The sequence below is a fragment of the Acanthisitta chloris genome, unplaced genomic scaffold (genome assembly GCF_000695815.1).
Source record: "Acanthisitta chloris isolate BGI_N310 unplaced genomic scaffold, ASM69581v1 scaffold28534, whole genome shotgun sequence".
NCBI lineage: Eukaryota > Metazoa > Chordata > Aves > Passeriformes > Acanthisittidae > Acanthisitta > Acanthisitta chloris.
The window spans coordinates 1-13,782 of NW_008670368.1; the positions used below are offsets into that span (position 1 = coordinate 1).

Sequence of the window (13,782 nt, forward strand, 5' to 3'; positions counted from 1 at the left end):
GCTCGCCGCGGTCCTGCCGCGTTCCCGGGGTCTGTCCCTGCCTCTCCGCCGTGCTGGTTTGGTTTCCGCGTTTCCAGAATCGCGCGTTGGTGCTGTGAGCTCTCGCTCGGGTTGCGGGGGATCCGAGGCAGTATATACCAGGCAGGGCTCGGTTTTTCCCCCGGGCTGCAAGGCAAGCAGCTTTGCAGGAATGTGTGCTGGGAGTCGGGATTTACACCGTGGTTTGTGATACCCTGTTGACGTAAGAGGTGGTTCTGGGTTGCTAAATATGTGCTCTCATCAGTAGAGGGTCAGTGGGCTCCGTACCTTAAGGTAGGGCTGTGCATGATGAGTGTTTATTTTGGTGCTGTCTTCAGTCCCTGCAGCATTATAAAACGGCCTGGCGTTCAGGGTGAAGGTCTGTAGGCGCAGTCTGTGGTCGAAGGAAACTTTAGTGTACAGTTGTGTTAAGTGATGTCCATGTTTTGACATGCAAGTGGACTTGCTTCCTGTCTTGAACATAAAACAGTGAAATCCACAGCTTATTCATCCTTTCTATAGATTTCATCACTGCTGTTGCATTTGGAAACTAATTCTGGTGGGAACACGTAGATTTCTCGCTGTGGTTTACACTTACAGCTCAGGAAGGTCCCGTTGTGCCTTCCCCATCAAATGATGCTCACATTTGAGACCAGACCAGCTCCTTCCCCATGAGTTCCTTTGTGAGCTGTGCTGTTGACAGCTGGGGAGGTTGCTCCCTGTTGTCTGTACCACTGTCAGTGCCTGGGCACTACCAGGCTGTGGTGCTCAGGGCATGGAGACTGGGTCTTCTCCTTCTGTGCTGCCCTTGGGATGCCCCAACCCAAAAGCAGGGAGGAGAACTGCATGTCTGTCTCCCTTGCATCCCCCAAGGACAACTGGCATGGAATGGAAGTATGTCCTAGCTCATACAGCTTGTTGGAGGAGGCATGGCTGAATTCTGAGAAGTGCTGTCTTGAGGCAGAATGTCTCCTCAGCTCACCCTGGAGAGATGCAGGTCCTTACCCTGCTGCGAGCTGTGCTGTTATGAGTCCTTGGTGATGGAGGTTCCTCATTCCTTTGCTGTGTCGTAAAGATTTTGTAGCTTCTCATGTGAAGAGAAAGGAGGAGTTAAAAATGTCCTTTTGCCTTCTCCTGGCAGGGTATCTGTAACAACCAGCAGTGGAGGATTAAAGGGACATGTAAATAAGCTGAATTTGAGGGATTGTTTTTCTCTTTTTGTTGTAAATGATATCAGTAAGAAAGAAATCAACATAATTTGAGCAATTTCAGTGATGAAAGATCATTGTCAGTGTTGCATATGCCAAGTCAAGAAGTTCTAATATTGAAATTGCCCATGCAGCCTTAATTTTATCTTCAGACTGCTGCTTACTTTAAGAAACAGTAAATGACCTTACAAATAAAGATTTTGCTAAGAATACTACATTATAGCTTTTCCCCTGGGGATACAGATCCTGTAAGCACTGTGTCCTCTCTTGTATATGACAAATCCCATTCGTGACAGTTGCAAGAAGACATGATGGAACAAATGCTCATGCAAAATTAAGCAGATGAATCTCGATTGACATTTACTGTACATCTCTTTATATTGCTCTATGAAGGATTTGGCTGTAATTTACTCCCATTTTAAGGTAAGAGGCCTGTTACACTGGTGTAATAAAACTCTGAAATTAGCCGGCATGCTTACCTGCTTGCATAGTTGATCTAAACTGCCTTGATAGGCCTGTGTGTTATGGTATATTTAACCACTGTGATTATGAACTTGTCCCACTGGAATCAATTAGGCTGTCTGCAGAGTACTAGCTAAGGAAACTGAAGATAAGAAAGTTGTCTGCTGTTCTGTTTAACCAGGAACATGTATGCTGAAAGTGGGTGAGAAGTTAGGTAACACTACAGAATTTACATTGCTGATGGATGATTTATAGCACACCATTCCTGTGTGTCCTCTTCCTCCTTTGTGGTGGATTCCTGCTATTTTCATAGTACTGGTTTTGATTCTGTTTTTATGGCTGCATCATGTTAGTTATAATTCTCCTGGAAACAGAGCCTTCGTGGTGGAGGAGTCTTATAAACATGAAAACTCCTGCTGACTCTATTGTTGTCTTAAAACCTTGTCCCCAAGGCAGTGCATGCTGCTCTTTTTAATTTTTATTCTTTTCCTTACCTGTGGTTGCTGGTAATCACTGAGCTGCCTCCAATCTTGTATTATTTGCAAGTCTGGGTTTGAGGTAAACATTTCAGAAATGGTTTTGTCACTCAAGTGTTTTAATCCCACTGATTTTCTTTCATTTTTGAAGACTTTCAAACATAATACAGTACCTAAAATTGCAGGCATCAGCTGGGATTTTCTATAGCTTGACTTGTAGAAGGTATTTACCTTCAGCTAATTTTAGCAGATTGAAAATCCCGGAAGTTATCCCAGATAAATGCTATCTGCTTCTCCAGGTTCCTAAATACCTTTGAAGTCAAACACTCTTTTCAGAAGTGACTCAGGAACACAGTTCCTAGGTGGCATTGAATTTACCTTTCCCTAATTTGTGTTATTTTAAAATGCAGATGTGGCTCTTTCTTTGCTTAAAGAAATGAACAAAGCCCATAGCATAAACATGACTGCTACCAATGCAGCCCTAGCTAGAAATGATCTGCAAAGGCCAAGATAATGCTTCTCTTGATCCCAGTGTGGCAGTGAACAGGATTTGTTATGATAAGGAGCTAATAAGACATTAACAAAAGTAGCTGTGCATTCATAATGTGACTGCTCTGCATTATTATAGGGATGTTCATCCAGGCTTTAGAGGTGATTTATAAACTTTAATTAAATAAACCTCTCAGAACCCGTTGTTGGAAATGTACGGTTAGTTCTAAGAACTTGAATTAACTGAGAAATAATTGAATAAAGGTTAATATGAGATAAGTTCTTCATTTTGCAGAAGGAAAAGATGGAGCTTTAAATGTTGCATTGGTCCTGGTTAGTAAAGGAAACGCGAGAAGTAGCTCAAGGTCATTCAACAAGACCATGTGAGAAAGCCCTTGGGAGCTGACTGTGTACTCCAGGTGTGCTCCAGTTGATTCCCACTTTTTCTCTGTTGTTGACTTACTGGAGAAAAGTTAAGTGTAGAATATCTTTTTTTCAGGAAAGTCCTATGAGTGTTTCATGGATTTTTGCATCTACCTATATACAATAAATCTGCTTTGAAATATTTGGGTTCTTTATAAGTCATCATTACAGTGTTTAGTCCTTGAAGTGTGAGTTGGTCCTTAGGCTCCCGAAAGAGGATGTGGCTAGTGGTTGTATCCCTCCCATTAGCACAGCTTTATGTGCGTGTTGTACGTCACCACTTCTCACAGTCATGGAGCAGTGGGACATATGTGCTGTTGGTCAGGCACTGTGGGTGGTTGGGAGTCTTCACCTGTCCAGGAGGGTGCCATGGGGTACCAACAACTACATTGTGGGTTTCAATCCACTTATTTATACATATATCTTTTAATCTGGCCCTGATTGTTTGGGATACTGCTCTTCCTGCAGGGTAAAGTATTATAAACTGACTTTAACCTGCTTGGCATTGTGAAAAGGCATCAAGTAGAGGCAGTGGAGTTACAGGAGTTGCCCCTAGGTCATCAATGTTCCTGTTAGCACTGCTTATTTCAGCATTTGTGTCTTTCTGGTCTAGATCTGAAGAAGACTCCTCATCCTTCAGATGTAGCACGCCCACAGTCTTCCTGGCCAATGATTCTTCTACAGCAAGCAGGACTTCTTCCTCATCCTGAGAAGCCTTCATCTCTTCCTATGTCAGTGGCTACAAGGCCAAGAGCCAGCTCATCACTATCCCCACCAAAGTCTCTTGGACTGGGGCCTTCCTTTCATCACACACAAGAAGAAGAGCTTGCAAAGGTGGTGGAGCAGGACCCTATGCTGGAGGAACTATGTAAGCCTCTGTGCTGTAAGCTTTGCAATGTCACTCTCAATTCGGCCCAGCAAGCCCAGGCTCATTACCAGGTAAGGAGAGCAGCAGGAGGCACAGCTTTTGGGGCTGCTGCATCTGCAGCTTGTGTAGACATAGCCGTGCCAGCACTAGCACTGCCAGCAGCGTTGCTGTGGTAGCACAGAGCAAAGTGTGGGCTAATGCAGGAGGACTAGCTCAGCTTCTCGAGGGGGTTTTGAGTGCTGTGTTGAGGTGGCTGCACACCAACAGCAGCATTCGAGTTAGCTCATCTGGAGCTGCCTCTGCACCATCTAAAGGGCTGAAACTGCTCTGTAGATATATCTTCACCCTGCTTGGATTTAGTGGTTGTCCAGACATGCTGCAGTGCTTTCATTTAAGGTGCCATCACTGGAGCTTTTTGCAAAAACTTTGCATGGACAGAGAAGTGGTGTCAAGATGGCATGGGTGAGAAAGCAGACACTTGTGATTTTTCCTTAGTTGTATATGACCTGTTTTTCACCTCTACACTCTTCCAGTAAAACTGAGCTTCTATTTCCTGAGTTGTATATGACCTGTTTTTCACCTGTACACTCTTCCAGTAAAACTGAGCTTCTGTTTCCAGACATGATTTTGTAAGTCCTGGACAGATGTTTTCTGCTGGATCCAGCTGCACCACTAGTAAAGGGGCTGTTGCCATGTGTTTATCAGTGTCCCCTTTCTGAGGCTACACACACCACTGTGGGGTCATTTGTGCAAACTCTTCATCAGCTGGGTCAGCTCAGAGCAAATTCATTTTGTTTGAGCTGATCTGGTTGACTTGTCTGAAATAGGGTAGGGATTATTTGCATATGCTCCTCGCTGAAAGATCGAATATGTCAGTCTTGCATTACCCCATTTTACTAGCACCCTCTGCCTAGTGCTGTATTTGTGTGAGATGTGGAGATAGTGACCTTCTCCACCAGTGAATCCCAAAGGGTGATTGTGTATATCTTCAGGACACCCTACCCAGATCTCAGGTTTGCTGTTGGCCCTGAGAAAGTGCTATCCTGCTAGTGAAGGGGTAGTTGAATTATTGTTACACTTTTAACCTCTTATTTCTGCCCTGAGGGGTCATAAGTGTGTTTGTAGTACATGACTGGCATTAGTGCATATGTCTTACTATGCATCCATAATGCACATACATGCTTCCATGTAGCTCTGTCATGTTTTCAGAACATCAAAATGAGCTATGGTATATGTTTTCCAGGAGAAAATAAAATAGGAAGCAGGGGGTTTATGTTCAATCTCGTGTTTTAACTCATGCTTGTGGTCTCATGAAGAAACATGTCTGTGTGTGTGTGTGTGTGTGTGTTCAGGCTTATCAGGAAACTGTGCAAATCAGTTAATGTATCGTGTTTAAAATGCAAAATACTGATTTTAAGTGAGGTGGAAATAGATGTAGAAACTAATTGTAACCTTACTGAGAAAATCAGTTGAAGATGAGGCCCAGCCATGCTAGGTGATGAGCATTTTGGAGAAAGGGAGGGATGCCAGCGTCTCTCAGGTTCAGAGCTATTATTTTCTGAGTGACAGCTCCTTCACCTGAGGTGCTATCTTCATAGCCACTTTCTCATTTCAGTCTCTGGATCCTTTTTCTTTCAGTGTACTGTACTATTGTTAGGACAGTGATTAATCTGGGTTCTCATTCCAGGGTAAAAACCACAGTAAGAAACTCCGAAATTACTATGCTGCCAACAGCTGTCCTGCACCTGCCAGAATGAGTAATTCGGTTGAGCCTGCCCCACCTCAGGTTGTTTCCCTTCCAACTCAGGTAAGGCATGGAAAGGGGACTGAGATGATGCTGATTAGTTGTCACCTAACCCCCAGTAAGGATAACTGTATCTCAGGCTTTGTGGATTGCTGCAGGAGCTGGAAAAGAATTTTCCCTGTGATGGCACAGGGTGGTGGAAACAGCCTGTTGTGAGCTGTTTGCTTTCCTTTGAAGATGCAGATATTGATCTGCTCTTGCAGCACAGTATTGGACTTCAAATGTTCTATTTCTGTCTGGCAAATACTTTGATTCCTAGGTAAGTCCGATGTGCTGCTGATTATGGTTGTTTAAGGGCAGGTATAAAACAGCATTGTTGGAACTGGATTTGGATGTGAGGGTGTGGCATCCGCTCTGCAGAATCATCCCTCTGTTGTGTGAGGGAAGCCGACATGGAAAAAGTGCTTTGGTGCTCCTACACCCATTGCCCAGGGCTGTTAGCTAATTCCTCTTTTGTTGTTCCTTTTGAAGTGCTCATTCCTGTGTGTAGAGTGAATGGATTGTTCCTCAGTGATCCAGATTAATTCTGTTTGGGGCACATTAGAGGTAAAAGAGATGATTTTTGCTTTCTTCTAGAATTCATCACTTGGGATTGTCATTGGACATGTCAGCTAACCTGACTTTTGCATGTGACTGTGCAGGGAAGCACAGCTGGGCGACGGGGCTTGAAGCTGTGCCTGTCACTTGCCAAAGCATAAGCCTCTGTGGTCTGTAGGGAAGCAAAGACCATTTGCAAAGTGGCAGATTGTTCCAGATGCTGCTGGAGCCACCAGAGGGAGACTTGGTCCTGTGTAAATTGACTGCAGCTCTCAGATCCGAACTGGGATGGTGTGGGATGCAGTCTGGGGTATTGGGACATGGCTGCTGTACCTGCCAGGGTATCTGATGATGTGGGTTTTTTTAATGAAGAAAATGGTCCATGGCAATAAAAATACCACTCTGGGCCCATATGAGGATTCATGTTGTAAGACAGAAGTCAGAACTGTGTGTGTCTATAAGCTTGAGCAGTATCAAAGGAGATGTGAAAGAAAGTTGATTCGGCAAGTGCTGCAGTGACATGGCTGCATGAATCACCATTGCTGCACTGTTTACAAAACACTTTCCTCTGGATGTTACATGCTGATGAGACATGGTTGCTGCCCTGATCAGTATATGTGGTCTGACTCAGCAGGCAAAGTGTCCTTCACATGGCAGGAGCTACTCATGTGAGGCTGGGTCCTTTCTTTGATGTGTGGATCCAGATGTCCTCCTACCTGAAGGGTAACAATCAGAGCTTTGGTAGCTTTGTTGTTGTTTTTTTTTCCTCTTGCTGTGATCAGGGAGCTGTGTAAAGACAGGGTACTGTGGAGAGATTAGGTACACTGTAAACAGAAAAGAGAAGCACCTTTACCTTTCAGTGGGTCTTCCTCAGTGTGAAAGTCGCTGTTCATCAGCTCCTAGCAGTCAGGAGTAGAGTTAAATCATTGCTGTGATGTAAACAAATCTCTGTAGTTGTTGCAGAGGTACAGTGTGTTTGTTCAAATTGCTTTCCTCTCCATCTGAGGCCAGGGATTTGCCTAGATCTCGAGGAATTTGCAAATTCTCCTGGAGGCTGAGGTAGGGAAAATTAAGTTCTTGTAAGAACCCTTTGGGGACAACTTGAGTATCCTAATCCATATGCTTAAATTCCAGCCCTCTCGCTGTCTGATGAAGACGATACTAGTCTCGGTACCTGTGATTCAAATATTTCTACAATTTAACCTACTTGTGTTTCACATGCTGTCTCTCCCTTTGCTGCTAGATGGGATCCAGTAAACCAGGTGGCCGAGTGATCTTGGCTACAGAGAATGATTACTGCAAGCTTTGCGATGCCTCGTTTAGTTCTCCGGCTGTGGCACAGGCTCACTACCAAGGGAAGAACCATGCCAAACGGCTGCGTCTCGCAGAAGCACAGAATAACTCATTCTCGTAGGTATTGTTCAACTTCACGCTCAGGCTGAAAGCATGTGGCAGTGTCTCTGGCAGTCTTTTTCTCAGAAAACTCTCAATTGCAGCTGTTCGTGTTTGTTTAATCTTCAGGGATGCGTCAGAACTAGGCAAACGAAGGGCAAGGAAAGAAGGGAATGAATATAAGATGATGCAGAACAGAAGAAATATGTATACGGTTCAGAACAACACAGGTAATTTGGAGCTTTCATCTGTTCTGTGGTTGGAATAGTAACAAATAATAAACAGGCTTGTTTTTCTTCTGTTTGAGGTCTGTTTTAGCAGAGACAGGTTGCGAAAGGAGCTGGTCCAAGCTCTGCTGGTCCTTCATGACTGTATGGGTTTTTTTCCCAGCTGCTAAAGTTACTTTGTTTTGTCAGCCTGCTTGTTAGTTCTGTTTCTCAGTTTGTAACTTAATTTACCATCTGCCTGTCTCTAAGGCTGCTCTAAGTGGTGACAATTTTCCTGCTTTATTTTCTTGGCAGGTGGCCAGGTGCTTTGACTCCTACTGTGGCACATCAACCTGTACTTGCACTCCCATGACCAGAATGAGAGAGCATGTTAGCCTCCCTCTAAGACCATCTGTTCCTAGTGTAGAGTCCTTTCTCAGGTGTTAGATACTAACTTTGCCTCTTTACTATGATTTAAGGAGTGTATTATAGTCTCCAGCCCAGCACCTATTTCTCATTTTCATTCTGAGTTATTTTATGAGCACACATTAGCTGAAACTCTGATTCCTGGTGAAGCTTGGTTTAATCATGTCATTCTAACCACTGTCACATGGAAAAGATAAATATTTCAAAGTACTATTAAATATTATTTTGTGAGTTTTAGACTGAGGCAGCTTATCTAATCAAAAGACTGTTATAATTCCAGATTTGGATGACTAAGGAAGAAAAAGAATTGATTCTTCACTTAGATGATTAGACTCCTAGTTTTCAAAGCCCTATTGATTTTCAATAAGATGGGGGCACTAAGCCCACTCTACAGCTTTAGAAAACACCAGCAAATGCTGCTGCCCTGTCCTGCACCCCTGTAAGTCTGGATCTCAGCAGAGAAGTTGTGGGAAAACCAAGTCCAGACTTTCATCACTTAAAGAAGCAAATCTCTGTCTGCTTTTTAATGATTTGTTGGATTTAGAAATTGTCAGTGAGCTGCATCAGGCTTTTATTTCTTATGGGTAACACAGCTTTTCTGTTGACTCCTCAGGTCCCTACTTCAACCCCCGCTCACGCCAGAGGATTCCTCGTGACCTGGCCATGTGTGTCACACCCAGTGGCCAGTTCTACTGCTCCATGTGCAATGCCGGTGCCAGCGAGGAGATGGAGTTCAGGCAGCACTTAGAAAGCAAACAGCATAAAAGCAAAGTGTCGGAACAGCGGTACAGGAACGAGATGGAGAACCTGGGCTATGTACAATGACGCGCCGCCCTCGGCAGTAGTTTGCAACTAGAGCAGCTTGTCTCTCGCCTGCTGTTTGCCACATGCCCTGCTTTGTGCTCCATTTGATAGGAGTGTGCTCTCGAGCTATACATGTAACACCTGCAAACTTAATGGTATGGTTAGGTTTTTGTTCTATCATAGTTGGCAGGATGACGCTGTGCAGGACATGAAGTGTTTTTGATGTTTGTTTGCTAATTATCTAAGGCTCTTCATTGTATTGAGTGGTGGGGAGGACTGTCTTCTCCCCAGCCTCCTGCATGAATATGCAAAGCCCAAGAAGTGCTGGGAACTTCTGTGGTTCTACCACACAGGTGGACCATGCACAAAACCCACTCCCCTCTTTGCACACCACAGAGCAGTGCTCCAGAATGCCTCCCCACAGCAGACTGAATCTTTGGGCAGTTTGTAAAAGAGGGGCAGGGATAGGGCCTGTGAATGTGTGAATTAGGTGGTGTACTTGTCCGCACATTGCTGCTTCTGGCCCCCATTACAGCCCAGAGTAGGTTCTTCACACATCCTTGTAGAAAGGCTGTGCATACCTCTCCTCCTTGGAGGGTCTTGCCTCTTACTGCTTCCTCTGCAATGCAGATTTCATTCTGAACATCTGACATTGATTTCAGCTGATTAGCCCCATTCAGAAATACTCTCTTCTACCAGTTAACAGTGAAAAATGATTTTCAGTGTTGTTGCCTGGACACCTTAATGTACCATGAGTGTAGCTCATCTCTCTTAAGAGTGTCTGTGGGGATCTCAGTGGCTTAATGATATGAATTGGAAAGCAAACCTGCTCAGGTGAGATGTGCTTTGCTCTGATTCTGCCTTAGACTGAGTAGGATTGAGAATAGTTTGGAAGGAGCTGTCAGCTGTAATTTCTTTGCATACTGCTGTAGAAGAGAGCGGTGTTGGGTCTCTGGCCTGCAGTTCTTGCTCTGGGAGAGCAGGGCTGCCTGGACTGGGGGATGGCAGATACTGGTGTATCCTACTTCTATGCCATTCCCTGGACAGAGCCCAATGGGTGTTATAGAGCAAAGCTGTAATGCTGCTTTGAACTAGAGCTACCAATATTGGATGATTGTTTCCCCCTCCCTTTCTTTTTCCATTTCTGGGCGGGTTTTAATTTCATTCCTTGATGTGAACGTCACTGTTTTAGGGACCATCAAAAATTCAAAGTTAGGATGTAAATGTCAGGGGTGGTGATTGTTCGAGTAAGAGCTTTTGGTCACACAGAAGTATTCGTGAAACTTGTTCAGCAACTTTTTAAGTAGACGAGCTCAAAGGGTGTGTGTTTGTTTTGATATTCCTTAGCAAAAGTAGAAATGGGATAAAGAGCAGAAGTAGGGCTGACATTTATTTTGCTCATTTGGATAGATGTGAGGAGCTGTTATTAGAATCTGGTTCACAGTGTTACTAAAACATTGGCTGCAGTGGCAAGTGCAGCATGTAGGTGGCCTTTGTTGGACCTGATTCCCCAGTGTGCTGCTGTGTCTGTATGCTGGTATAGCTTCACTGATATTAGTGGCAGGTGCAGAGTGAGGGTAAAGAAAGCATCATGGCTTGTCTCTCTCCCCGCTTCAGGCAGTACATTGGATTCGCTCCATTGGTTTCAGTAGCATTTTACCAGGGATAAATTGTACCTAGTGCATAATGTTGAAGGTAGCTCCCCCACCTCCTTTATTTTTGCCGTTCTGATCCTGCCTCTTGCATTCCAGAAGGACTTTTTGCTTGCCTTAAAAAATGAAAAGTGAGTAAACTAACAAAAAATCCAGATAGTTTTTATTCATCTTTCTAGTCCATCTTCAAAAGGTTTGTTGCACTTGGCTGCTCCTCAGAAACTGAGTAATGTTTTCTTTAGTTCCCTGTGCATCAGGCAACCATACAACCCCAATACAACCCTCACCTTTTATCCAGGTAGTCAAAAACAACCCCCTAGATCATTCCATGCCAGTCCTTGCCCTGCAAATACAGGCAGAGCAATGGATGTCCTCATGAATGGGATTCCCCCCCCTCCATCATGCAAAACTCAGTTTAATAGGGTTTGTGCACTGGAGCTTGTTAAGAAGGTAGGAGAACAGGTGCCCAGGTTGTAGAGCACTCACTGAGCAGTTTTGACAGCCTGTAAGTCTGTTTCTTCTGTGCTTTCCTGCCCCTGACTCACACTCTGTGGAGTCTTGAAGAACATTCCCCTTGCCAAAAATCTATCATCAGCCTTTCCCCCCTCATTATTTGCAGTCACAGAAGGGCTCTGGTTTTCTTTTTGTGTTCTGTCCTTTGGTTTGCTAGTCTGACACCAGCATGCAGAGGGACAGAGGGAGTTAGATGAGCCTTACCATGATGTGCTTCACCAGAGTGATCCCTGCATTATGGTTAAACTCCATCTAGCTGTAAATTAAAATGTGGCATTTCCCACAGGCTGCAATTAGTAGCAGAAAAACAACATTTTATGAAATATGAGCTGGGGGAGCTGTAGGAACTGGTGCTGTCTAGCTTATTGCTAGGGCCGAGAAGGCATTTTTGCTTGCTTTCATGTGTCCCAAAAATCAGCTGTTCACCACTTAGCTTTGGTTACTGCTCCTGCTTCCAGCCCAGCCATCTGCTCCTCATTTGGCATTACCAGTGACTGCTGGAGGTGTCAAAACTTGTTTGGCTCCAGCTGGTGCAAAGGTGCCACAGCACACCAATGTGCTGGTACTTTTGGGAGGGTGTGTGAGAGAGGTGCAGGGGGCTGTTCTTGCAGGCTTCTCTCTGCGTGGAGCTCAGTCTGATGTTGGAGATACGGCTTCGGTCCGCCCTGAACAGAGAGGCCTGAATCTGCTTTGTATTGCTCAAGGGAATACAACAAGTGAATGTGATCATCCTGGGAATTTCAAAGTGGTGGGTATAAAGCAGGTATAAAGCAAGCAGTGGGACTCAAGTGACAAGAGTAGGACAGGTTTCCTACATGGGAGGAAAGATGTCTTGCTGGCAGAAGCAGCTGAGACTCACTTTGCCCCAGTGCTCTGTTGTGGCCCTTCCTACAAGTGACCAAAGCTTTCCTCTCCCTCTTCAGCATTGCTTAACAGCTTGTGATCTTCCCACTCTCCCTTCAGCATAGGAAGCTGTTGACTGCAAAGAGAAAACACTGCACCTCATTATCGTTAGGGTTCAGGACAATCTGAACTCATACATGTCAACATGAGAAACTAAATGGATCCTGATTTTTTTTTTTCTTTTTGTGAAAGGTGTTCTTCAAGTCAGTGTTCAAAACATATGTTGAGAACATGTCCTGAGCAAACCCTATTTGACACAGATGTGCTGGGGAGATCACTGTACAGCTTAAGTCCCAGTTTCCAGAATCAATGACTCTTTTTCTCATGTTACCAAACCCAAGAAACAGGACTTCTGTGAAGCTGTCACATTGGCCAGTAGGTTAATGACCTTTGCTGCTAGAAACAAAATGTAAATCAATGTGTTCATATTTATTTTACTGTGCTGACCACTAATTGATTTGTTAATATTTAAGGCATTATTCTGTAGGTTGTTTTTGTTTAAATGGAACATCGCGCTTTGCTTTTGGAGCAGAGCAGTTATTTATTATATTTGTGAAAATGTTTTTCCTCCCACATAACTATTGTTTTCTTTCCCTTAATGCAAAAAAACCCACCAAACCCAAACAGCAAAACCCACTCCAAATCCAAAAAAACCCCAACCAAATCCAACCAGTGGATCTTTTCATGCTAAACAAAATGGGGATTTACTTGCAACTCACTATCAAATGTCCACTTTCAATTTCTTTTTCCTCCAATGGTTCCTTTGCTAACTTGGGATGATATTTTTAGAGACACGAAGTTCATGCTTCATTTAAGCATTTCTTTTAAGGCAAGGAAGTAAACCATGTGGAATCCATGAATTTGTGAGGAGTATGAAAGAGATACTATTTTGTTTGTATTAAGCATTAGCTGTTGTTTTGCATTCTGCACTAATGAGTAAATGTGTTATAATCTTGCCTAACATTGGTCTATTTTTGACTTTTTGCTTTCTTCATGTACACTGAAAGGAACCCTGAAAACTTCTGTGGAGTTGCTTAGGATGATCATCAATGTAACAAAATGCAGATTTTTTTCTGTAAAGCTGCTTGTCTTTTTTTCCTTTCCTAGATGCCCATTATAGGGCATTAGAAGGGAAAGCTATTGCCATAAGCATGGATTCATATTTTAGCTTACTAATGCATGATGTCCTTTTGCTACGTTACTTAAGTAGTGCTCTCATTGTAACTAATGGGAATCTTGCCCAAATCGGGAGTAACTGAAATATCCTAGCCAAATAGGCTAGGATATGTTGGCTAGGGCCAGGCAAGGTACATTGCTGAAATTTGTCTTTTACTCCTATGTTTGGATTACAACATCCTTGAGGTTTTGCTTTTTGAGGAACATGTATCTGGTTCTGAAAGGATTTGATCTTGCTCCAGCTAAAAGAGTTTGAAGTATGTTGACTTTGGTTGAGTAGGAGCAAGCCTTGAAAACCTTCAGGAATTTCATACTGCTGATGTTTTCTCTTATATGTGTTTATTGTTTTGTGCTTTTATAAAACTTTTAAAACCATATTTACAAGTATGCTCTGGATGAGATGGACATCTGTTGCTGATTATGGA

General features: G+C 43.7%; 1 protein-coding gene across 1 annotated transcript; it reads left to right on the forward strand.

Annotated features, from left to right (window-relative positions):
• The first annotated feature begins 3,745 nt into the window (after positions 1 to 3,745).
• On the forward strand, positions 3,746 to 9,315 carry ZMAT3 (zinc finger, matrin-type 3). The gene is made up of 5 exons (XM_009073657.1): positions 3,746 to 4,015; positions 5,632 to 5,751; positions 7,529 to 7,695; positions 7,807 to 7,907; positions 8,923 to 9,315. The coding sequence occupies exons 1-5, from the start codon at positions 3,746 to 3,748 to the stop codon at positions 9,132 to 9,134; spliced, it is 870 nt and encodes a 289-aa protein (XP_009071905.1). The 3' UTR covers positions 9,135 to 9,315.
• The last annotated feature ends 4,467 nt before the right edge of the window (positions 9,316 to 13,782 follow it).